The 26,577-nt window shown below is 45.8% G+C and overlaps 1 protein-coding gene across 7 annotated transcripts in view; it reads left to right on the top strand.

Moving 5' to 3' along the window:
- LAMP2 (lysosomal associated membrane protein 2) overlaps positions 1-26,577 on the top strand; it is a 77,200-nt gene that overhangs the window by 27,489 nt on the left and 23,134 nt on the right. For 4 of the 7 annotated variants that reach the window (XM_029607846.1, XM_029607851.1, XM_029607845.1 and 1 more), the window contains exons 6-7: positions 9,904-9,957; positions 18,374-18,496. The exons of 1 other annotated variant lie outside the window; for it this stretch is intronic. In XM_029607846.1, coding sequence (XP_029463706.1) covers positions 9,904-9,957; positions 18,374-18,496 — 177 coding nt within the window. The remainder of the gene's footprint in view (positions 1-9,903; positions 9,958-18,373; positions 18,497-26,577) is intronic. 2 more of the 7 variants (XM_029607848.1, XM_029607850.1) reach the window with 1 other exon arrangement.

Raw genomic sequence — 26,577 nt, 5'->3', positions numbered from 1 at the left:
TAACTGTAATGAACAAAAGAATATATGATCACATACAGTACACATCAACTGTGTAATCAATGAATTGATAAGCCCATATATATTATTTTGTAATCTTAAGAAAAAACGGCAAAAAACTGACACAGAAACAGCTTATACGTATTCTTGGACAATACTGCAATAACTATGATTAAAGGACATGCTCCATTTCGGACTGCCGACTCACAGTAAATTTGGTACTTACAGAACTATACACTCTAAACCCCGTATTATAAATAAAAGCTATCAACCACGTCAAAAAATCAGTGCTTATAGAAATATGTGCTCTAAAAGATAAAAAATTCTTTTGTATACTATGAATAAAACCGGCTTATTTTCTGATTGTCAAAAACACCACAGGTATAAATGCCTACAAAATTAAATCCTATAGAGGCTAACTGATCTAACATCTTTTTGGACAATGCGGTGAACAGAATCAATACTTACATCCAAAATGACGAGCAGTCTTTCAACTTGTCAAAAACAAGAACGCCGGTGATGACGTTATTTATACAAGTTATCGCGATAACCTAGACTATTTTCGCGCCAAAAATATGACAAAAACAAAACACTCTGAATCTATAAATTATAGTGAAAAATGATGTGAACTGAATAGTTAATGCAACTTTATAAAAGAAACCCATAGAAAATATATGTAATTGATTAAAACCGGATGACTTTAGTACTGTATGTGAACCACTGCTGGTAGCGCCCTGAATATCTCTCATTGAATAACAATGTGTGTTATAATCTAACTTGAACCCCAAAAAAACAAACCATATGTGCATCACGAATGAACAATGTAATTTCATATGAATGGTCATCAAGATATGATAACCACTCAGAAAATAAAACCAAAATTATGAATAAGATAAAAATAGATGATAGTTTATTTTATTTTTTTATCTAATACAAAAAGTGACCTCATGTAAAAAATGAAAAACATATTAAAACCATATTGACTCCTGTATAAAACATAAAATATTAGAAATGACACAAAGTATATCTTACAGATACACTCCCAGATCTAATTCACTATTGAGACCTATTGGTGTCATAGTATTAAATTCGTAAATGAATTTTTGCTCATTCCTGAGTAGTGCACTGTTGAAATCACCACCCCTCCAATTTACATTCATTTTTTGTATCACACAGAACCTGAAATCTGTAAATTTGTGGCCGGTATCAATGCAGTGTGCAACCATAGGTTTACCCTCTTTCAGTCTATTGATTGCGCTCTTATGTTCTATGATCTTGCGGTTAAACTGTCTAATGGTTTTACCTATTTCTCACAGGACAAGCAGGATGGTTGTCCTCACAAATGGGTGACATCGAGGATGGAGCCCACCACGGAAAACTTCTGTCAAAGTTTAACAGAACATTGACTGGCCCCTACTGGGCATGCCCAGCACGGCACTGACCCTGCAGCCAGCAGGGGTCTCCCTTCAGTCTTCTTTTTTCCACGCAGCAGTTGCCACGCGGCGAAAGGAGCTCTTCTTACCACGTTCCTGACAGGAATTCGGTTTTTTTCTTCCAAAGAAAATTTGCCCCTCAGGGGTCTCCCTTCGACAAATTTTTTTCAACTTTGCGGAATCCGGTAAGTTTTTTGCCGATTTTCATCGACTTCCGTCGATTTTGGCCCTCGAGGCCTGTTGGCAACTACCGATCCCGCGGCTAAATTTTGGCCCAAGGCCATGGCGACGGGGTTTCGTCGATGTCCGGATTGCACCCGGACTATGTCAATCACAGACCCTCATAGGGTTTGTGTTTTGTGTTTGGGTAGTGAGCATGATGTCCTGACTTGCACCAAATGTGCCTTAATGACACCCAAAGGGCGCAAAGCCAGGATGGAGAAGATGGGGCTCCTCTTCCATGCACCCACCCCAACGCCATCGATAGCATCGACGTCATCGGAACCGGCACCGTCGAAGTTGCACCATCACAGTCAACCCTCCGGTGACCGTCCACCATTGATGACTTCTCGGCCGTCAACTCCTGTCCCCTCCCCGGATGGGCGAGGAGATCGGAAGGACAAGCATCGCCATCGGCACAAGTCTCGGCCCGTCGAGGATCCAGAGCCATCGACCTCCGTACAGGCCGAGCCACCGACTAAAAAGCCTCGGCCAGACCTGGCACCGTCCACGTCTCGTTCGCAGGCACCGAGGAAACCCTCACCCTCTCAGGGTGTGGGAGCCGTGATCCCACCGGTTACGGTGGTCCCTCCGGCTCTGCCTCAGCCTCCCTCTCCCGTCGAGCCGGGTATTGTTACCCCTGGTCTCCAGGCAGCACTGGACCGGCTGGTCCAGGAGGCCATCGAGAAAGCGATGCAAAAGTTCCAGCCTCCGGCACCGACCCCGGCACCGACTCCGCCACCGGGGAGGGAACCAACCACCGAGCCTCTGGTGGAAGCTCTAGCACCGCTACTGCGCCGCATGGAGGCTCTTATGACGGCACTTCCATCGGTGATTCCAGTAGCACCGACAACACCACAGTCTCCGACAGGTTTTTCATCGGCAGGAGAAACACCGTTCCTGATTCCCCCTTCCGGGGTGGTCCCATCGGTGCCTTCTCGTATTTCTCCACCGATTTTATCCTTCGGCTCCATCGATTCCGAGACCGGCACCGATTCCATCAGCAGCACCGAAGCCCTCTATGCCATTCTCAGTTCCGCCTGCAGCACCGATTCCATCAAGATTTCACTCGATGCCTTCGGATCCTCAACCAGGTCCTTCAGGGCTTCAAGCCCCACATGATCCCTACGATACCTGGGGTGATGATACATCTTCTGACACAGATTTACCTTCACCACCATCTCCTACAGAGTAGAAAACGATCTCCTCCTGAGGATCTCTTTTATTAATTTTGTGAAGGAGATGTCAGAAATTGTACCTTTTCAGCTACAATCTGAGACCGATGACAGACACCAGATGATGGAACTGCTCCAATTTCTGGATGCTCCTAAAATCATCGCTTCCATCCCTATTCACCAGGTGTTTCTGGATCTTTTAAAGAAAAACTGGGAATCTCCTTCCTCTGTTTCACCTGTTAACAAGAAAGCTGACTCCACATATCTTGTCCAGTCAGCACCAGGATTTCAGAAGCCTCAACTGGATCATCGCTCTGTTGTGGTTGAGTCCGCGCAAAAGAAGGCCAAGCGTCTAAAGCCACACTCTTCCACTCCACCTACCAAGGACGACAAATTCCTGGATAGTGTGGGACGAAAAGTGTATCATGGAGCTATGTTGATTTCACGCATAGCTTCATATCAACTTTACATGACTCAATACAACAGAGCCATCCTTAAGCAGATGCAAGACTACGCTGACACTTTGCCGGACCAATACCAACCACAGCTTCAAGCCCTTCTTCATAAAGGTTTTGAGGCAGGGAAGCACGAAATTAGAACGGCCTATGACATCTTCGATGCTTCCACAAAAGTTTCAGCCACAGCCATCTCAGCCAGACGTTGGGCTTGGTTAAAGTCATCCAATCTTCGCCCAGAGGTCCAGGATCGTCTAGCTGATTTACCCTGCTTAGGGGACAATTTGTTTGGAGAACAAATTCAGCAAATTGTAGCAGAATTAAAAGATCACCACGAGACGTTGAAACAACTCTCATCTATTCCACCTGAGGTGTCCTCCAAACAACCACCTAAGAAGGACTCTAAAAAGTCCTTCTTTCGGCCACGTCGTTACTATCCTCCATCGGCTAGGCCACGTCCTGCACGGTCCTCCAACAGACCTCAGCCACGCCAGCCTAGAAAACAAAGACCTGCTGTAGCCCCTCCCCCTGGGCCTGCGGCGGGCCTTTGACTTCTCTGTAGGGAGCACATGCCAGATCCCTCTTCCAGACATCCCTGTGGGGGGTCGACTGTACCACTTTTTACAACGCTGGACACAGATCACCTCAGATCAGTGGGTGCTAGCGATTATCGCACAGGGTTACCACCTCAACTTCATAACTCTTCCGGCAGACTCCCCGCCTCTTCAAGCATGGAGTCTAACCAGCCATTTGACTCAATTACAACAGGAAGTATCCCTTCTGCAATCAAATGCTATAGAACCTGTCCCTCCCTCTCAACGAGGGAAGGGATTCTACTCCAGGTACTTCCTAATACCAAAGAAATCAGGGGGACTACGTCCCATTTTGGACCTTCGGGCCCTCAACAAGTACCTTCAAAAAGAAAAGTTCAAGATGGTAACCCTGGGCTCGTTGCTCCCTCTGCTGCAAAGGGGAGATTGGCTGTGCTCTCTCGACCTCAAAGATGCTTATACCCACATTGCGATAACACAATCCCATCGCAAGTATCTGCGTTTTCTGGTAGGCCGCAACCATTATCAATACCGGGTACTACCTTTTGGTCTGGTGTCTGCTCCACTAGTCTTTACCAAATGTCTCGTCGTAGTAGCAGCATTCCTCAGGAAGGAAGGTGTCCACGTCTACCCCTACCTGGACGATTGGCTAGTCAGGGCTTCCACCCCTCAGATTGCTCAATCCTCCCTAAAATTGACAATTCAGACACTCCTTTCCTTAGGGTTTCTTGTCAATTACGAGAAATCTTGCTTAGTCCCATCTCAAACCTTATCCTTCATTGGGGCAGACTTGGACACCTTAGAGGCAAAGGCCTACCTTCCGCTTCAAAGGGTCCAAACTCTCATGTCCCTAGCTCGCCAGCTCCAGTCTCAGAACACTGCCACGGCTCGCCAATTCCTCATTCTCCTAGGACACATGGCATCCTCGGTTCAAGTCACTCCCATGACCCGACTAGCCATGAGAGTAACACAATGGACTCTGCGACACCAATGGATTCAAGCTCTTCAGCCTCTGTCCTCCATAATCAGTTACACAAGCGCTACGCCTGTCTTTAACCTGGTGGACGACTCAAGTCAACCTCCTTCAGGGATTGCCTTTTCTCCTACCAGATCCACAAGTAACCCTAACCACCGACGCTTCCCACATCGGTTGGGGAGCCCATGTGGACGATTTCCAAACCCAAGGGTTATGGTCACCAGAGGAAGCCGAACACCAGATAAATTTCTTGGAACTTCGAGCAATCCGCTACGCGCTCAGAACTTTCCAAGATCATCTCTCGAATCAGATAATCTTAAACCAGACAGACAACCAAGTGGCCATGTGGTACATAAACAAGCAGGGAGGTACAGGCTCCTTCCTTTTGTGTCAGGAAGCTGCGCAGATTTGGGCAGAAGCCCTCTCCCACTCCATGTACCTCAGGGCCACTTACCTGCCGGGAGTAGACAATGTGTTGGCAGACCAGCTAAGCCGTGTCTTCCAACCACACGAGTGGTCACTCGATCCTCTGATAGCGACCTCTCTGTTTCACAAGTGGGGTTATCCCCACATAGACCTCTTTGCTTCTCCACAGAACCACAAAGTGGACACTTACTGCTCTCTCATTCGGAGCCAGCACTCTCGGCCGAGGGATGCCTTCTCCCTCAAGTGGACGACAGGTCTGCTCTATGCATTCTCTCCACTTCCTCTTCTGTCAAGGACTCTCGTGAAGCTTCGCCAGGACGGAGGAACCGTGATCCTGATAGCACCCCACTGGCCACGCCAAGTGTGGTTTCCCATACTTCAGGATCTCTCCATCCGCAGGCACATCCCTCTGGGAACGGATCCGCATCTGCTCACTCAAAACGACGGATGCCTCCTCCATCCCAACCTCCAAGCCTTGTCCCTGACGGCATGGATGTTGAAAGGTTAGTCCTTCAGCCATTTAACCTTTCGGATTCGGTTTCTCGTGTCCTGATAGCTTCACGAAAGCCCTCCACCAGAAGATCCTATTCATATAAATGGAAAAGGTACACATCATGGTGCACTTCTCAGTCCCTTGATCCCCTTTCCTGTCCAATCTCTAAGTTCTTAGACTATTTATGGCATCTCTCAGAATCAGGTCTTAAAACCTCTTCCATAAGGATGCATGTCAGTGCGGTAGCCGCCTTCCATAAAGGTATCGGGGGTGTCCCTATTTCAGTACAACACCTGGTAACACGCTTTCTTAAAGGCTTGCTCCATCTGAAGCCACCCTTACATCCTCCGGCCCCATCTTGGGACCTTAATCTGGTTCTTGGTCATCTAATGAAACCACCTTTCGAACCTCTCCACTCCTGTGAATTAAAGTATCTCACATGGAAAGTGTTATTCCTTTTGGCTATCACTTCAGCTTGTAGGGTTAGTGAGTTACAGGCCTTAGTCACCTATCCGCCTTACACTAAACTCCTGCAGGACCGGGCGGTACTCCACACTCACCCAAAATTTTTACCTAAGGTAGTTTCTGAGTTCCATATTAATCCATCATACTACCTATCTTTTTTCCCAGGCCAGACTCCAACTCCGGGGAACAGACTCTGCATACCCTAGACTGTAAACGAGCTCTAGCTTTTTATCTAGACCGTACAGTTGCTCACAGGAAGGGCACTCAATTGTTTGTCTCTTTCCATCCTAACAAGTTGGGACAACCTGTGGGTAAGCAGGCTCTTTCCACCTGGTTGGCGGACTGCATTTCTTTTTGCTATCAGCAAGCTGGCATTCCTTTTCAAGACCGTGTTAAAGCACACTCTGTGAGGGCCATGGCGACTTCAGTAGCACACCTTCGATCGGTGCCGCTTCCTGACATCTGCAGAGCTGTAACCTGGAGTTCCCTCCATACCTTTGCAGCCGACTATTGTTTGGACAAAGCTGGAAGGCAGGACTCCATCTTCGGCCAATCTGTCTTGCGTAACCTTTTCCAACGTAATGTACCAACACCCTTCCACCTTCCCGGGAGGGTGCGGATGCCCTTTCCCAAATTCCACCCCAGTTGTTGTGCCTGTTGCACGCCGTTGGGTGCATTTGGTGTAAGTAAGGACATCCTCAGCTCGGTACTCACCCATTTGTGAGGACAACCATCCTGCTTGTCCTGTGAGAAAGCAAATGTTGCTTACCTGATGTAACAGGTGTTCTCACAGGACAGCAGGATGTTAGTCCTCACGAAACCCGCCCGCCACCCCGCGGTGTTGGGTTCGTTTTATTTTTTACTTTTTAGGCACTGCCTGTAGCTTTGAAAATCAGACTGAAGGGAGACCCCTGCTGGCTGCAGGGTCAGTGCCGTGCTGGGCATGCCCAGTAGGGGCCAGTCAAAGTTCTGTTAAACTTTGACAGAAGTTTTCCGTGGTGGGCTCCATCCTCGATGTCACCCATTTGTGAGGACTAACATCCTGCTGTCCTGTGAGAACACCTGTTACATCAGGTAAGCAACATTTGCTATACCATTTGTTGCAGGGACATATGGCCACATATATAACGCCTGAACTTTTACAATTACTTAAGTGATTGAGTTTGAAAATTCTATCTGTGTTTGGAATGTTCAAACTCTGTGTTCTGAGATTTACAGTGCAAACACTACAATCACCACACGGGCTGTGTCCTACTGCTCTCTTTATCTCAATCTGTGAGATGGGTAAGACTGAAGGTGCTAAGAATTCTTTTAGATTTTTCTCACGTTTATTTGCCTCCATTATTTGTCTGTCTTGAAAAACGGGGAGAGCTTGCAAAATATGCCAATGTTTCCTAATAACTTGTGTGATAAACCAGTGAATGTGAGTGGACATACTATCTTGTGCATTTTTTCTTTTGTCACAGTTCTACTCCGAGGTTGTAATAAGGCAGTGCACTGTTGTTGATCTGCTCTAGCAAAGCATTCATTTATACAGCTTTTGGGGTAACCTCTCTCCAAAAATTGTTGTTTCATCTGCTCTGATCTCATCCTGAATGTTGAAGTATTTGTGCATAAGCGTTTCAAACGTAAGAATTGACTATAAGGCAGATTGCGTATGAGTGACTTATGACAACTCTCATATAATAAATATTTGTTCCTGTCAGTGGGTTTGTGATAAATGTCTGTTTCAAAACCTTTGTGTTTTTTTTGAGTATGTCAAGGAAAGGTATCTCTTTTGAATTGTACTGCATTTTAAAATGTAGATTTGGATCTAAACTATTAAGCCATTCTAAAAAATGTAATAAAACCTCACTGCTACCTTTCCAGATTAAAAATACATCATCAATGTATCTTTTCCATAGTAAAATCTTATCTTTAAAATGATGCTCTGTTAAAAACATTCGTTCAAAATCAGCTACATAGAGGTTGGCAATAGAGGGGGCCATCGGAGACCCCATTGCCACACCCTTTATTTGCATAAAATATTCACGATTAAGAGAAATTCTTGGTGAGTGCTAATGTAGCTAATTCTATGATGAACTGATTGGGTATGCGAGAGTTTGAATTGTGTATGTGCACTGTTTCCTCAACTCTCAACTGCCTTATTTTGTGGTACGTTTGTATAAAGTGAATCAACGTCTAAAGTAGCCATAATTATATCTGTTTTCTATTTGCAAATCCATAAGTATCGTAATCATGTGGGCTGAATCACGTATATAGGATGATACATGTGGTCGTAGGAAGGTGTCAACAAAAACAGCTAATGGCTCTAGTAGGGAGCCATTAGCTGAAATAATTGGTCTACCAGGTGGATCTTGAAGCAATTTATGTACTTTTGGCAATACATATATCACTGGCATTATTGGAAAGTCTACTCTGAGAAATGCTACCTCTTTCTTAGTTAAAAAACCAGCGGACTCTCTGATGGTTATAATTTTGTCCACTTTTTTGATAGATCCTGTTGGATCATTTTTTAATTTTTCATAAAAATTAGTATCTCTAAGTTGTCTCTCAATCTCATTAACATATTTGGATTTGTCCATCACAACAATTGATCCACCCTTATCTGCTGACTTTATCACTATGGATTGATCTCTGCTTAACTGTGTAAGTGCCTCTCTTTCAGATTTTGTTATATTATGTTTATATCTAAATTTCCTTTCTTTGACTGTAATATCTTTGAGTATGAGTGTTTCGAATGTATGAATAATCGGATTTGGAGGTCCAATGGGTACCCATTTGCTTGTTGGTTTCACTATTGAATTATCCATTGTTGCTGGTTTGGTTGAAAATATGTTCATAATCTTTAGTTTTCTAATGAACTTGAATAATTCAACCCTTGTTTTGAAAGCATTATATCTACTTGTTGGAACGAAGGACAAACCCTTATTTAAAACGGACAATTCTTCTGTATTCAAAATTTTACTAGATAAATTGATCACCCTTCCCACTTCTTCTGTATCTCTATTTTTTATCACTGATGATGGAAGTATCCCCTTCCCCTTCCTCTTCCCCTTGTGGGCGGTGTTTCCCACTTGTTCTCCTGAGCATTGGGTTTTATTGTATCTTTTTTCCATATTTTGCCCAGTTGAAAAACCTGATATACAGGTCTCGATGCATCCTTATTTGACCCAGTTCCACAGAACAAAGTCACATCTGTAAGTACCAAATTTACTGTGAGTCGGCAGTCCGAAATGGAGCATGTCCTTTAATCATAGTTATTGCAGTATTGTCCAAGAATACGTATAAGCTGTTTCTGTCAGTTTTTTGCTGTTTTTTCTTAAGATTACAAAATAATATATATGGGCTTATCAATTCATTGATTACACAGTTGATGTGTACTGTGTGATCATATATTCTTTTGTTCATTACAGTTAATATACACTGAACGCTTTTGACTTCATTGCTGGTATCACATAGCACCGCTATGTGGTTAAGAGAAAATCTAATTGTTTCGGTGTGAAATCAACTACACTGTAGGTAGACTCTTCCAGATACACTAATAATTCTTTTTGATTCACCAGTTTTTCATTATTTTTTGCTTTTGTTTTTCTATTTCTTCTTGTTTCACATTTGCATTATATATAATTTTTTCTATATTTTTTTCACATGTTTGGGTTTTTTTTTTTTTTCATTTATTTAGTTGACCCGTTTTGTTTTTGTTTGCTTAGGAAAACCAATGCGATATTTTCTACATTGACCATTTCAAGTCCTGGTTTAATGAAGTAAGCATTGGATATATTGTGATTAAATTATTCAGATTTTACACATTGTCTTAATAATTTGGTTTGTAACCAATATTGACTCCATGAGATTTATATATCTTTATATTGCATATGACACAGTCACCTTCTCTCCATTCTTTGCATTTTTTCATTTGTTCATTTTTTATTCCCAACACACTGCATTTTATACTCGGTTCATACCTATTTTATGTTTGCCATACATGTTGTCATTTAAGTTTTTGTATCCATAAGTCTATACACACATATATGTAGTTATTTTGTTTTTGTTTTTATAATATGACAATTTTTTGGTATATTTTGAATGTATGTAAGTCTATATTTAGTTTCATATATATGTAATTCATTTTTTTATATATATGTGTATTAATCATTTATATGTCCATTTCTAGTTGCCCCTGAGGCAGCTCTGTGCAAGGGAGCGAAACTCGGCCAGAGTCGGGTGTTTTAATAAAGGGCTTGTTTTTATCCGATTCCCATTGTCGTCACTGTTACACAGCTCACTGGATCGGCTACCGCTTTGTTTCTTGGGTCCGTCACCTTGCACTTATCCACATTAAATTTCATCTGCCATTTGGATGCCCAATTTTCCAGTTTCACAAGGTCTTCCTGCAATTTATCACAATCTGCTTGTGATTTAACTACTCTGAACAATTTTGTGTCATCTGCAAATTTGATTACCTCACTCATCATCATTTCTTTCCAGATCATTTATAAATATATTGAAAAGTAAGGGTCCCAATACAGATCCCTGAGGCACTCCACTGTCCACTCCCTTCCACTGAGAAAATTGCCCATTTAATCCTACTCTGTCAAATCGGTACTAAACATTCGAGAAGGTTACTCTCGAGTTCCACAGCATCCCTCAAGACAAACTGATGTTACACTGGCAGTTGAAAACACTAACAAGGCAATAACTCCAGTTCCCACGTCCCAACAAAATACAGGGTGCTATTCCATCTATTTTGTCATTCCCAAGAAGGAAGGATCATTCCAGCCCATCTTGGATATCAAGAACATAAACGGTCATCTGTGGGTACTACACTTCCACATGGAAACTATTTGCTCTAATGGCAGTACAACTGGGAGAGTTCCTAACCTCCCTGGACCTTTCCAAAGCCTACCTTCACATCCCAGTCCATCAGGATCACCAGTGCTTCCTGCACCATGATACTGGGTCAACATTACCAGTTCTGAGTGCTACCCTTCAGCCTAGCAACCGTCCCCAGAACCTTCACCAAAATCGTGGTGGCAACACTGAGGAAGGAAGGGATCCTGGTACACCCTTACCTGGACGACTGGCTGATCAAGGCAGTCTTCAGAAGAGAACTGACAGGTGACCAGAGTCAAGAGCCTACTGCAGGAACTCTGTCATGAACATGGGCAGAGCAGTCTGCAGCCCTCTCAATTGCTAGAGTACCTCGGGGCCTGTTTTGACACCAAACAGTCTTTATCCCTCCTCCGAGGAGAAAAACTGATGGGACTATCTTACTCGGCCTCATGGCATCAACCCTGGAGGTTGTCCCATGGGCAAGGGCCCATATGCAACCGCTCCAGCACTTCTTACTGTCACAATGGAACCCACTTTCCAGGACTACTCAATTTGCCTCAACATACCAGCAGAGGTATGTTCTCATCTCCAGTGGTGGCTACAGGAAGACCACCTAAGCAGAGGAGTAAGCCTATCCCCACCAAACTGGACCTTGCTCACCACACATGCAAGCCTACAAGGGTGGGGAGCCCACTGTTAGGAACTGACTGCCGAGGCAGAATGGAACATAAACAGCCTGGAAGCTCGAGCAGTCTGCAATTCAGCCACAGACACAAAGCAATTTGAGTAATGTCAGACAACACAACAGTTGCTTGCTTTAACCACCAGGGAGGAGCCAGCAGGTGTCTCTGGAGATAGACCCTCTCATGGCATGGGCAGAGATAAACCTACAAGGGATCTCTGCCTCCTACATTGCAGGAAAAGACATTTCAGCAGAGAGCCTGGATCCAGGAGAATGGACACTGTCAACCACAGCCTTCCAACTGATAGTAAATTGCTGGGGCCTCCCAGCCATGGATCTACTGGCCATCCATTTCTGTGCCCAAGTCCCCAGGTTCTTCAGCCACAGACGAGAGCCACACCCCTTCAGACTTGGCCAGAGGAAGACTGACTTGGGCAAGGTCATCCACAAGAGAACATCACAGGGGACTAGTTCTACTAGTGGCCCTGGATTGGCCAAGACTACCATGGTACACAACATGCAAAGACTCCTTGCGGGGAACCCTCTGTGCCTACCTCTACACGGGACCTTCTCCAGCAGGGCCCGATTCTCCACAAAGATCAGTCTCTATTCTCTTAGTCTGGCCCTTGAGGACTCGCCTGAAAAAGCATGGTTACTCAAAGGCTGTGATTGACACCCTGCTCCAAGCACACATGTTCTCCACACCCCTGTCATACTTATGGATCTGGAGAGTATTTGAAGCCTGGTGTGAGGACTGTGGGATACTCTCACAGACAGCCAAGATCTCATTCTGGAGTTGCTACAGGACAATAGGAAGGGGTTTTCACTCAACTCCCTCAAGGTCCAAGTAGCCACACTGGCCTGCTTCAGAGCTGAAGTAGACTGTATCCAGATTTGTCCCACTTCCTGAAAGGGGTTAACTCCATCCACCCCTAAAGTGGCCAGTGCCTCTATGGAATCTCAATCTAGTATTTAGACTTCCTAGCTGGGGATTCCTTCAGACCAACATGCAGTCTCACTACATCTCTTAAACATTGAAGGTGCTATTCCTGGTGGCAATATGTTCAGCTCATCGCTTCTCCGAACTACAGGCACTATCCTGTCAGGAACCATTCCTTAGGTTCACACCTGGAACCATACAACTGCACACTGTCCCCTCCTTCCTACCAAAAATGGTTTCAGAGTTTCACTTGAACAAACCATCTCTGGACGAACATAAGGACTCTAAGATTCACACCTTCTTCACCATCTAAATGTCAGCAGACTCCTAGAGCAGGACCTGAAAAGCTCTAAACCGGTGCACAGAACAGACCACTTCATTCTTCACAGCAGGGAGAAATAAGGGGAAGCAGCCTCGCAGGCAACCAGAGCCCACTGGATCAAGGCAGCATACATAGAGGCAGGGAAGCCCTTAACCCTACAGGTTAAGGCTCATTCTACAAGGGCACCGGCAGTTTCTTGGGCAGAAACCAAGCTACTGTCAGGCAGCAAAGTGGTCCTCCATACACACCTTCTCCAGGTTCTACCACCTGGATGTTCAAGCCCAAGAAGACACAGCCTTCACAAGGGCAGTACTAAGTGGGCCACAGGCAGCCTCCTGCCCTGTCTGGGAGTAGCTTTTGTACGTCTCACTGGTCCTGAGTCCATCTGGCTACACGCTAGGAAATGGAGCCATTAATTACCTGAATTTCATTTTCCTTAGTGTAGACAGATGGACTTGGCATCCTGCCCACAGCTGCCCCAGAAAAGGAGACCCTCAGATAGCAAACCTCAAGACTAATCAAATACAGGTAAGCTGCAGCCTACCCCTAGTTCAAGACACCCAGTTTGTCCGGTGTCGGCATTAATTGGTTGAGTGCACTGGCAGTCTCTAGTTTGGAAACTAGTTGAACCAGTTCCAAGTTTTACTCAAGTTTAATCAAGTTATTTAAGCAAAAATATATCCACAATGGCTTTTCAAAGAGAATACTGAAGAGCTGAGGTTACTGCAGGGGTATATCTAGAGTGATATCTGCTTTGAAATCGGACTGTCTCCTACCTGCTAGCAGAAGAGCACAATACCACTGGTCCTGAGTCCATCTGTCTACACTAAGGAAAACAATGATCAGGTAAGTAACTTCTCCTCCATTCTGATTTCCCTGCAGAAAGTCTCTTGCTACTTTCCAGTTCTGGAAGCCATCCAGGAGCTGATTTGACCTGGAAAGGACAACACAGAAGCAAGCTTAAAAGGGGACAAAGATTCTATACCTGCTGGATCCAGTAGTGAGAGCATGTGCATTTTCCTTAAAGTGGATGCCCTAGTCTGTACCATCTCCAAGCACACAACCCTCCCAGTGGAGGGAGAAGAGGCTTTAAAAGATGCACGCAATAGGCAAATGGGAGTCATCCATAAACAAGCCACTGATGCAGTAGCAATGACCTTACAGATTGCATCTTGTTGTTCCCTGGTAGCTCATTCATCTACATCTTCTATTGCAGGAGGTGGATGACATCATGGTGAATTCCAGAGCAGCTATGGAACCCACCACTGCCTTTAGCAAACATGGGCTATGATTTAATCCATAATTTAGCCAGAGGAGTGGCCTCAGTGGTAGCAGCCAGAAGACAGCTATGGTTACAGAATTGGTGTGACAGTCTCAAAGGCCAACTTTACAATGCTGCTCTTTAAAGAATCACTCCTAATTGGAAAAACTAGCCAGTAAATGGGGCAAGTTCCCCAGCTACCAGACAATAAGAGGAAGCAGGTGCAGCACCCTGTGTAGTCTGCAGCCTAAGGGACAGGTTTGGGTTCAGGCTCATACCAAACTTACCAATGAAAATTGGCCACTCCATCTTTGGAATGAGTAGAGGGGGTTTGACTGTCTCTTACCAACAGTGGGTCAATCACTTCAGAAAAATGGGTATTGGAGGTCATACAAGGATATGTGCTAGCATTTCACAGTACTCCTTGGGACATTCATGTCTCCTTGCCACTCCCAGCACAAAAAGCAGGCAGTGGAGTAGTGGAGATTACTCTACTCTAAAAGGCTCATCAGGATGAGGGCTGTAATTCCAGTACTTACACCACAGGAAAATACAGGACAATACTCTATTTCAACATACCCAAGAAGGAAGGTTCTTTTCATCCCATCCTGGACCTTGAGTCATCGGCAAAACAATGTGACAAGGCGATAGCTAAAGCCAGAAGAATGCTGGGCTGCATAGAGGAATATCTAGTAAGAGAAAGGAAGTGGTGGATGTCTGGAATGCCCTTCCGGAGGAAGTGGTGAAGACTAAAACTGAAGGATTTCAAAGGGGCATGGGATAAAGGCTAGAGGATGGGAATAAAAGAGCCATGGGGGTGACTTGCTGGAATGATGGCTACTACCTGGTGATTAATACCCTTACTCAAGCCTTCACAATTAATGCAACTCCAACATTGCTCTCTGCTTCAACGGCAAGGAGAAATGTGGAAAGAGGATTTGCATTCAGACAACAAAGGACTGAACTATACATTCTGGGTAAACAAATAAGCGTGGTATTAGCTTGCTTATTTTGGCAATTACAACCCTTAACCATTAAGCCTTATGATTCACCTTTGATGCAACTCCTTTACTCTGCATCAATGGCAGGGGTGGCAGGAAATTCAAATCAAACAGTTACAAACAAGGGCCCTGAACTTGGTGGTCGGTGAAACAGATAAGTGTGGGAGCTTGTTGGGCAGACTAGATGGGCTGTGATCTTTTTCTGCTGTCATTTCTATGTATATATGATCACCTACAAGAGTCATTTCTGCATGAAAACCTTGTGCTCCATAATAACCATACAACTAGGAGAGTTCCTAACATTCCTGGATCTGAGGCCTACCTACATATTCAAATCCAAGAACACAAATGCTTCCTACACTTTGCAGTATTGGTGTGCCATTATCAGTTCTGAGCACTGCCCTCTGGCCTAGCCACCACCCCTAGAACATTCTCCAAGATTATGGTCATGGTGGCATGTTGAAGAGAAGGAATCCTGATACACCTGTACTTGGATGACTGGTTGATCTGGGCCAAGTCTGTGGGAGAGAGCTTCCAGGTGACCATCAGGGTGATTTCCTTGCTTCAGGAACTTGGTTGGGTAGTAAACCTGTACAATAGCATTCTCAAGCCTGTCCTGTTTGACACCAAGCAGGGTAAGATCTTCTTCCTGACCACATGGATATGGAAGTTTATGTCCCAGGTGTCTATTGACAAACAATACACCCAACAGTGTGGAGCTATCTCAAAGTTCTCAGTTTGATGGCAGCAACCTTGGTAGTGCCATGGGCAAGGGCACACTTCAACTCTCACTGCTGTCACATTGGAAGCCAGTCTCAAGACTATTAGTCTGCTCTTGCCTCAGTGGTAGTTGCAGGAGGCTCATCTGAGCAGGGGTGTGTTCTCATCCCCAAATTGACTGGTTCTCAACAGGTGAGACTGGGGCTGGGAAGCTCACTGCCAGGGACACTGGATGCAGGAAGAGGCCCTCTGGAACATCAATTGCCTAGAAGCCCAGGCAGTAAGGCTGGCATGCTTAAAACTCAGCCACAGACTCCAGGGTCAAGCAGTCCACATCAGACAATGCAATGAGTCTACAACAGCCTGGGAGGAACAAAGCCAGCAAGTCTCAAGAGACCTTATGAAATAGGTGGAAATACATCTACAAACTTGCCTCCCACATTGCAGGGAAAGACATTAGAGCAGACTTTAAGCAGGGAGAGTCTGGAACCAGGAGAGTGGGTGTTGTCAAACAAAGCCTTTCAACTGATAGTAGATTGGGGATGCAATTGGTATAAATAGATAGCTGGGGCCTGCTGGCCACATCTCACAACACAAAGGTTCCCAGATTCTTCAGGCTAAGAGATCCATGAGAATAGATGCCCTCTTTCAGCTCTGACCAGAAGAGTTGCTATATCTTCCGACAGGGTAATTTGGAAAATGACACCAGAGGTTTAGTCCTATTAGTAGCTCCAGACTGGCCCAGGTGTCCAGTATTTGGACATGTAGAGAACCCTCTGTAACATCCACCACACAGGGACCTGTTACATCAGGGACCAGGCCTTCACGAGGATCCAAGACTGTTCTTTCTTATGGTTTGGCCCTTGAAGGGCTCACCTGATGAAGATATTTGGCAGCAGTAATCACCTTACTTCACACTCTTAAGTTCTCCACATCCCTAGCATATGTGCTGGTGTGGAGTGCTGTGCCCACCCTTGGGCAGTTAAAATCCCACTTATTCAGGAATTTACAGGGTGACTTGTATAAAGGTTTGGCCCTTAACTCCTTGAAGGTACAGGTGGCATCTTTCTCCTGTCTCAGGGGTGTGATGAACAGAGCCTCCCTGTCAGCTCACCCAGACATGGTCTTTTCTGAAGGGAGTGAAGCACCTTCAGCCTCCCCTACAGTTGCCAGTTTGCTTTTAGAATCTTAATCTAGTATTGGAACATTTGCCAGGTCCCACTTTGACCACTGCAATCTTTCCTTGCATTAACCTTAAAGGGTGTTCCTGGTGGCTATATGCTTGGCACATCACATCTCTGAATTGCAAGCATTGTTGAACTGTTCCTCCAGATGCCTCCAGGAGCATTGCACCTTCATGTCGTTCCATCCTTGCCCAAGGTAGTCTAAAGTTTTATTTGAATCAGCATGTTTTGTTGCCATCCCTAGCTAAACTCAAGGACATGGAGGAATATCACTTCATTCATCTTTTGGATGTCAGACTTTTTGGTGCAGTATTTGGAAGCTTCAGAAACAGTCCAAAAGATGGGCCACCTGTTTGTCCTTCACAGTGGAAGTAAGCAGGGTGAATCAGCTTTGTGGGCTACCATAGCTTGCGGGATTAAGGAGGTGGTCATGGGAGCTTATCTAGAGGCAAAGCCATTACCTGTTCATTGTAACTTTCTTCTATTTAATCTGTTACACCTGGTTATGCTGTAAACCGGTACGATAAGACCTTCATCTTGAGCATCGGTATATTAAAAGAATTTTAAATAAATAAAATTACCGTCTCAGGTTAAAGCTCATTCCATCAGTGCTCGGGCAGAAGTTAAGACTCAGCAGCAACATGGTGGTCCCTGCACACCTTCAGATTCTATCATCTGGACATACAGGCCAGAGAAGAGGCAGCCTTTGCAAGGGCAGTATTAACCAGACCATGGGCAGCCTCGTGCACTGATTGGGAGTAGCTTTTGTACATCCCATGGGATCTGGGTCCACACTTACTTACCTGGCGTGTCTTCCTTAGTGCAGACAGATGGACTTAGCATCCTGCCCCTGGCTGCCCAAGGTGAAGGTGCCAAGGATTCACCCATGGAGTGGATATTGATTCCAAGAGATTACAGGTAAGCCTTCATCCAGACCCTAGATCAGGGCAGTATATTCTTACTGAGGTTCAGAACAGGTATGGTTATCAATCTCCTCCTTAAATCAAGTGTTTTCAGTGGCTTTTGAAGAGAATACTGGAGAGCTGAGGTTACTGCAGGGGTATGTATAGGGTGACAGCTTTGAAATCTCTCCATCTGGCAGGAGAGCATAACCCATTGGTCCTGAGTCTGTCTACACTAAGAATCTACATTCAGATAAGGGCAATATTGGAGATGTTACTTAACTATCTTCTTGTATTTACACTTGTGTAAGCTACTTTATTGTTAATTTCTTTAGACTACCTGGGTTGTCATCAACATTGATCCCAGTAACACAAATGGCACTGGAAGCTGTGACAATGACACTGCATCACTGAGACTAAATAGCAACAATACATTTCTCAGCTTTTTGTTTGCTGTGGTGAGTATTAGGCTGCGTATTCAACTGCATACTTTATGGGTTTTGTTTTTACTTGCCTTTTAAAAGCGTTTCCAAGTCTTTGGAAGTGGAAATTTCTTGTGGAGAATCCTAATGGACTGCTTTTAACTAAGCCTCTCAGTACTTGTGTGGTAAACTGTTTAACACTACCACTTAAAATCTGTTTAAAAATCATTCTGGTGGCTATTTGCTTTGTGTTCCACTAAAACATGTCACTTGGAAATTCAAGTGATTGTCACCTTGGATTCCTGCCTCTGTTTTCAGTCCAATGAGGATGCCTGGCTTTGCTTGTAACTGAAGCTCTGAGTGATGGAGGTGGTGGTGATGCAACTTTCTGTCAAGTTAGCTTAATCGTTTTCTAAAGCGGTTTTTTTTTTTTTTAGGGTTCAAATGCATAAATTGTTCTGGGTGTTAGGACCATCCCTCCAGTGAAAGCACAGTGAGCAGGAAGTTGACACGGAGCCACACCTCTGGGCACAGTTCTATCTGGCCCTGCCTCCCTGTCCTTGGCCCAGTACCAAAAGCAGCATCAGGAAAGCTTGTTTTTATCTCTACTTCAGGGCTGGGGAGGGGAGTGAAGAACTGGTGGTTTTTTTTCTTCTCTTGGGTAGACAGCCATGGTACAGGATTAGATCCATCTGAGGGAGGAGGTAGTTGCCAACAGCATTGTGAGACTGGGGAGCAGCTGGTGTACCAGTATGGTATCTCTGTAGGAGGGATGCATGATGGCAGTGTCAGCTGACCATGGAAAAGGCTGCTGCTTATGCAGCCATTGCTGATTGCAGCTTTCATTAGCTGGGTTTTATAGGTGAGGGCAGCACTGGCAACACAGCTGATGGGACTCAGAGTGACCTGGTCAGCTGAGGTAGGGTAAGTCTGTCCTCTCCAGCAGCATGGGAGCTGCTGGAGAGGACAGGGGAGCTGCAGGGAGGCTTCTCCCCAAGCTTTCTCCAACCATGCCTGAGCAGAAGGGTCCACAAGTGGATTCAGAGTAGAAATGAAGGGATTCTGATTCACAGGATATGGTTTTGCTGAGCTTGTACTACTCTTTCAGTGTGAAAGGGTGCTGCTGGCATGCAGTCCTCTGACTCAGGCTACACCCAAGAGATTGGATTCTCTGGAGGGGTTGATCTGGCAGGGCCATACCCCAGTCTGGGAACTACATCTGACATGATGGCAGACAGATTTGAATATGGATAGGAGTTCCACAGTCTGATCTGGTAGACTGACATGGGTCCTGCAGGGTTGGGAGAGGCCCTGGTAGTAGGTGGTGACCCAGGAGGTTCAGCTGTCCCAAGAGGAATGCATGCCTTTAATCCCTTACATCTTAAATTGGGGATTCAATTGGTATAAAGCCCTGTCATGACTGGGTGACCCTGTCAAAGGATCTCTAAGGCCCAACTAAAGCATTCCTATTTTACCAGTTGGTAAAGAATGAAAGGACAATGACAAAGCTACCAGAGGATGCTTTGGAGCTGTTGAAGCTATCAAAGGTGGATGTGTTGGTTTCAGCAGTGATCCTGAAGGCCACCTTTCCAGTGGCAGGATTAGCAGTACTGGTGGCAGCCCAGGAGCAGAAGTTGAAGTCTAGCTTGAGACCCAGGTCTGAGTGCTGAGCATGCAGGCTGCAGTTTGCAGTAACTTCCTGCCACACCTCTTGCACTGGGTACAACAATTTGTGGCTGCAAAATAGCCTGGCAGCTGAGGTGGCATACTTCTGAGGCCTTGTATGACCTGCTGCATATGGCAGCTAGGAATATTGTTGTTTTTGTCCCAGTACCTCTTGTGCCTGCAAAGTTGGTCAGATGTCTGGCAGTCTTAGCTGAGATCTGCCACTAAGGGTTGGAAGATTTGGACCACATTGTGAAGACTCTGGATGTCCCAAGGGTCACAAATTACCCAGTGAAGCCAAAGGGGAGAATAAGAAGAACTTTCCAGGCAGGTAAAGAGATGGCCACTGCTGCTGAGTGAACTAACAGGTCTCATTTAAAGGGTTGCATAAACTCACCCAGGCTCACTCCAGACAAGGGGAGCCAAGGCCATGCAATGTGGTGCAGCTGGTTCTCTTCAAGGACCAGAACAAGAACAGATCACTGGGTCCTAGCAGGCATTGGAGAAGGCTAAGCAGTAGCTTGCTCATGTGATTTGGGAAGCTGTCAGTTTCCAGGGAAATGCAAGTGGTTCAGGCCACTCTCTCTCTCAACCAGTTAAATGTACTTGGAAGCAATAGCTCCCATGCCCCCAGGAGCACAGGTTCCATCCTTCAGCACCACAGAGATGGAGTCATCTGCTCAGTCTAGACCTCCAGAAGGTGAGTACAGCTCTGAGGGCTCTGTTCTTGAGACTTCATAATCAGTGACTGTGGCCATTCACAAGGGATAATTCTTAGCATCCCTCAATCTCATGCAAGCATACCTACACTAGCAGGAACATTTTGAGGTTCCTGCAGTTGTACTAGGCAACACTTTTTTTTTTTGTTTTGAGCACTCCCAGTTGGGCTCACAACAGTGCTGCAGACATTCACTAAGGGGGTGGTGGTAGTGTTACAGAACAAAGGCCCCTGAATCACGCCTTCTCCCCCTTCCTAATACATATAATTGTGGAGTGGGTCTAAAAGTATATCATTCACAAATCCTTGGTTCTCCATATCATTCATTATGTAAATTATTCCTAGTTTCCCTGATCTACACTATCTTCTCTCCTCTACACCCCCATTGAACCCCACCATTTCAGTATTTTACATAGGTTATATTGGGAGGTAAAAACATAATCTTCCCTCTGTTTAACTTAAAATCTCATATTGAAGTTAAAATGTTTCCTAATGAAGTTAACTTATATTTAATTAGCTATGTCCCCATCCCTCCCTCTTTGTTAGTTATACCGTTCATTTTAAAGCCTTTACACTGCATTTCCTGTTATATGTAAACTGATGTTTCCACAACAAATGTCAGTCTAGAAAAACTTTAAAACAAATCTTGGTGCATCCTTGCTAGGATGGCTGGTTCATCCAGGCAAGGATAAGGGCACACTGTCATTGCTTGCACCAAGTGATGGAACTGTTGCAGTCTTTAGCAGGGTGGTCAATCTAGCAGAGTCCCCGGTGCCAACAGTTACTGAAGTACAGGAGGGCCCACTTTTGATAAAACCTCCAGGGGTTTCTCCTGGAAAAGTGGCCAAGCCTTGACACTTCCTCAGGTTGTTAGTTGGTCACTTATCCACATTAAACTTCATCTTCCAGTCTCACAAGGACTACCTGCAACTTTATCACAATCAAGTTGTGATTTAAATAACTTAGTCAAATGTGCAGATAATACAATCTCACTTGTATTCCTTTCCAGACCATTTATAAATATTGAAAAGCACTGGTCCAAGTACAGATCCGAGAGACTCCAGTTTACCCATTTTCACTGAGAATTGACCATCCCTGTACATACCCAGATCAGTCCAGACAGTGGATTGAGCCTCCTGTCCAGCAGATGGAGACAGAAAAACTAAGAGTATCCTATATCAGGCAGAGCCCACCCTGCATCCCTTCAGTATTTGTCTCCAGCAGATGCAGGCATTTGAACCTGCGGTTCCCTTTCTTTACCAATTTATTTCTTTCAGATCTCTTCCTTCATACATCTACTTTTCTGGATCAAGCAAGTATTACCTATCTAATTCTTATAATAAAAAAAAAAAATTCAAAATCTAACACTTGTCTCCTAGCTCTTACAGGGTCCTAGGGGGGCTTGCCCCTTGAGTATTCAGCCCAGGATTCCTTATCCCCAGTGACTAATTGCCTGGCTTGGGGTGTTTACTGGTGATCCAGTCACTCCCCCTTTTGGCTTGTTTGACCCTAGAGAAGTATAACACCTCTGCTCTTGTACAAAAAACCCAAACAAAACTTAGAGAATAGCCACTGCCATTAGCAATGGTAACATGGAATAGACTTAGTTTTTGGGTACTTGCCAGGTTCTTAGGGCCTGGATTGGCCACTGTTGGAAACAGGATGCTGGGCTTGATGGACCCTTGGTCTGACCCAGTATGGCATTTTCTTATGTTTTTAAAACAGCCTGAAATATTTAATTTAGAGGCACAGCTTGCTCACTCAATCAGAGGACAAGGGGAAGCAGCAGAGCAGGGTTTACTCGCCTGCTCCCGCTTGCAAGTGAAGCCAGGCTCAGCGGTTTAGTTTCTCCACGGCAGCTTTCCCCTGCTCGCCACATTCAACTTACTGTCTAGCCTGCAGGGAGCCTGCTTTGCGGGTTTCCCGCAATGGGCTGTGCTCAGATTGTTTTCTGGGCGGAGAGGGTCCCTCTGGCAAAGTTGGCAGTCCGTGGTCAGGCTCCCAAATGTGTTTCCAGGCTGGCTCCCTCTCAGAAAACCATGGGAACAGCAGCCATTTTGAGCTTGGGTCTAACAGTGGATTTTGGGGCTTGAGGGGAGCCGGAGTTTTCTAATTTGCTGCCAGATTTAAGTCCTGTAGACTCCTCAAAGGGGGTCCCTGATCTTTCTCACCTAGTCCCCCCTCTCCCATTATCTGGGAAGTCTCAGCATCTATTTTCCACTGATTATGTGCTTTTACTGCACAAATCCTACTTGGCCAGTCTGCAGAAACAGGATGGTTCATCTCCCAGCCCCCTAAAGCTCCAGATTCACAGGGCTCTGTCAGAGTCCGTACCGTGCCAGGCGTTCCAGCTACCCAGACCCTCCTCTCTCCCTGATACTGATCCGGACTCAGATTTACTTCTTCCAAATCCTCCTTTTGAGGGAGACTACCCACAGGGCCTAAGATTGTTCTAAAGGGAAGAGCTGGATCTGCTCATTCCCTATGTATTGGATGAGCTGGGGATTGAGATTCCACTGCTACTCCAGGAAACATGGACATGGGACTTAGGGCTCCTCCACGTATATTCCCATTCCATTCCATGCTCATGCAGCTACTCCAAGAATGGGAGTCCCTGAATCAGGTCTCCGAGTGGGTAGGGCAATGGACAAACTCTATCCCCCACCTGACCAATGTCTAGAGATGCTTAAGGTTCCCAAGGTGGACACGTCAGTCTCCGCAGTCACCAAATGCACCACTATCCCGGTGGTGGGGGCTACAGCATTGAAGGATATTCAGGATCGCAAATTGGAACTGCATCTCAAGTGCATTTTTTTAGGTCCTGGCTTTAGGTATACAGGTGACAGTCTGTAGCAGTCTCATGCAGCAGGCAAGTCTTATTACTCAGCGACCAGGCCCAGTCGTGGTCTCATTCCTTTCATGGCCGAAGTCCCTTCTGGGCCGAAGTCCCTTCTGGGATGGTAACCTGCCAGGCTCTGCCACAGTCCTCCTCACAATGAAATGCGGCCGGCCCAGTCCCAACCTAGGTGGACATCTGTCCCTGTTTTTCGAGGAATGGGTCAAAGTTATGACTGATCATTGAGTCCTCAAAGTAGTCGAAAAAGGCTACGTTAGAATTTGCTCAGGACCTCCCAGACTGCTACCTAATTTTATCCCTGCAGAAGTCTGAAGTGTACAGCAGTGAGCCAGATTCTTGTCAGGCTGCAAGAACTCGGAGCCATAGTCCCAGTTCCTCTGCAGGAACAGGGGTCCGGCCAGTATTCAATCTACTTCATTGTGCCCAAAAAGGACTACTCCTGTCACCCCATTCTGGACTTCAAGAGTCAACCGGGCCCTCAGGGTTCTTCATTTTTAAATGGAGACCCTGAGGGTGGTTATAGCAGCAGTTCGCTCAGGCAAATATCTGGCCTCTCTAGACTTGATGGAGGCCTACCTTCACATCCCAATCTGCCAGGAACATCAGAAGTATCTTTGTTTCAGCATCTTCCAGTTTTGAGCACTCCTGTTCGGTCTCGCCACCACACACTTACCAAGGTCATGGTGGTGGCGGCTGCTCTCTGCCAGGACAGAGTTCTGGCTCATTTGGGCCAAGTCAGTTACTCTGCAAGATAGCAGTCAACAGTCTTGACATTCCTCACCTCCCTCAGGTGGATAGTCAACTTCTCCAAGAGCAACCTTCAGCCCTCTCAGATCCTGGAATTCCTGGGAGCACACTTTGACACTCATGTGGACAAGGTATTGCTGCCCAAGGCTTGGGCACTCATTCATGGATCAAGTGCAAAATCTTCTATCCCTTTCAGTACCCACAGCCTGGGACTACTTTCAGATCCTGGGGTCTTTGGCTTCAACTATCTGTTTGGTTCCATGGGCCTTTACATATGTGTCCATTACAGAAAGCTTTGCTGTCCTGCTGGAAGCCAGTTTCGGAGACATTTCGGACACCTCTACCATTGCCAGCATGCAGTGGTGGCTCTCTCACACCTTTTGAAGGGAATGCCTCTGAAAACTCCCCAGTGCATTATTGTTACGACGGATGCCAACCTCATCAACTGGGGAGCAGTGACAACCAGTCTACTCAGGGGCTCTGGTCCTCAGTTCAGTCCCAGTGGCACATCAATCGTCTGGAGACACAAGTGGTTCATCTGGCACTGAAGTCCTTCCTACCCTTTATCTGTTGCAAGGCAGTACGAGTCCTCTCTGAGAATGCCACCAGGGTGGCACCAGGAGTCGTCTGGTGGCCTTGGAAGCCAGCAAGCTTCTCTCCTGGGCATATTGCCATCTGAATAGACTGGCTGCCTCCCACATTGTGGGGAAGGAGAATGTTCAAGCAGACTTCCTCAGTCATCAACATCTAGATCCCAGAGTGGGAGTTGTCAGGCGATGGATCTGGTTGTGCACAAGTGGGGAGCTCCCTACTTGGATCTGATGACCACCTGGGCAATGCAAAGGCTCTCAGGTTCTTCAGTCACAAAAGAGAGCACTGTTCGGAGGGCATGGATGCCCTTGTCCTCCCCAGCCTCATGATGTCCTTCTCTGTTCCCACCTTGGCCTCTGGTGGGAAAGGTACTCAGAACTTCACATGGGGCCAGTCATTCTCATGGCCACAGAGACCATGGTTCTTGGATCTGGTAAACCTCACAACAGAAGGTTCTCTTTGCCTCTGTCACCTTCCAAACCTTCTGCGCAAAGGTCTGTATTTTTCAATCAGGCAGATCGCTTTTGTCTAGCGGCTTGGCTTTTGAGCGGCAGCATCTGAGGAAGGGTTATAAGGAGAAAGTTATATCCACGCTGTTACAAGCACATAAGACTTCTACCTCTTATATCTGGGTATGGAGAGAGTTTGAGAATGTATGCAGAGTCTGGTGTACAGGCTTGCAAGGCCCCAGTATCCCAGGTTCTATCTTTTCTCTAAAATGGTCTCTCCAAAGGTTTGTCCTCAAATTCCTTGCGGGTGCAGGTTTCGGCTCTGTTCCCTCCTAGGGCAGGTTGATGGTTACATGGCAGCCCATACAGATATTCAGTTCCTCAAAGGTGCCAAGCATTTGAACCTGCCCATCCGGGCTACTTGTCCATCTTGGAGCCTTAATTTGGTGCTTCGCGTTCTCTGCGAGGTGCCCTTTGAGCCTCTCCGGCAGGCAGCACTTAATCTGATCTCCAAGACTGTATTCCTTGTCTCTATTTACTTGGCCAGGAGAGTGTCAGAGCTCCAAGCCTTTCCCTGTAGGGAACCCTTTCTTAGTTTTTCTGATTCAGGTGTTTCCCTCAAAACTGTCCCATCCTTAATGAAGATTGTCCTCTTTCCACATCAGTCCGTAGAGCTCCCGGCCTCTTCAGAGGATATTGCCAGCACGCTGGGCGGAGAACTCTGGAGACTGGATGTAGAGTTCTACTGCAATATTTACAGATCACAAACTAGTTCAGTGTCTGATCATCTTTTTGTCTTGTGGAGCAGACCCAATAAGGGGACTAAAGCTACTATTGCTAGATGGCTCAAGGAGGCGCTTGTGTTGGCTTATAACTGTCAGCCGGCTGGTTCCAGAGGGCTTAAAGGCCCATTCTTTGCATTCACAGGCTACTTCGTGGGTGAAGAGGCAGTTGGTTTCATCACAGGAAATATGCAGAGCAGCTACTTGGAAGTCTCTGCATACCTTTGCTCAACATTATCGTCTCTGTCCAGGCACCAGTGTTTGGCTCCTTCGGCAGACAGCAGGACTATCTTGGTCCCACCCTACTT

This window comes from Rhinatrema bivittatum, chromosome 6 (genome assembly GCF_901001135.1).
Source record: "Rhinatrema bivittatum chromosome 6, aRhiBiv1.1, whole genome shotgun sequence".
Classification (NCBI taxonomy): Eukaryota; Metazoa; Chordata; class Amphibia; order Gymnophiona; family Rhinatrematidae; genus Rhinatrema; species Rhinatrema bivittatum.
The sequence above is the reverse complement of the archived record's forward strand: the minus strand, read 5'-3'. Positions and strand labels throughout refer to the sequence as shown.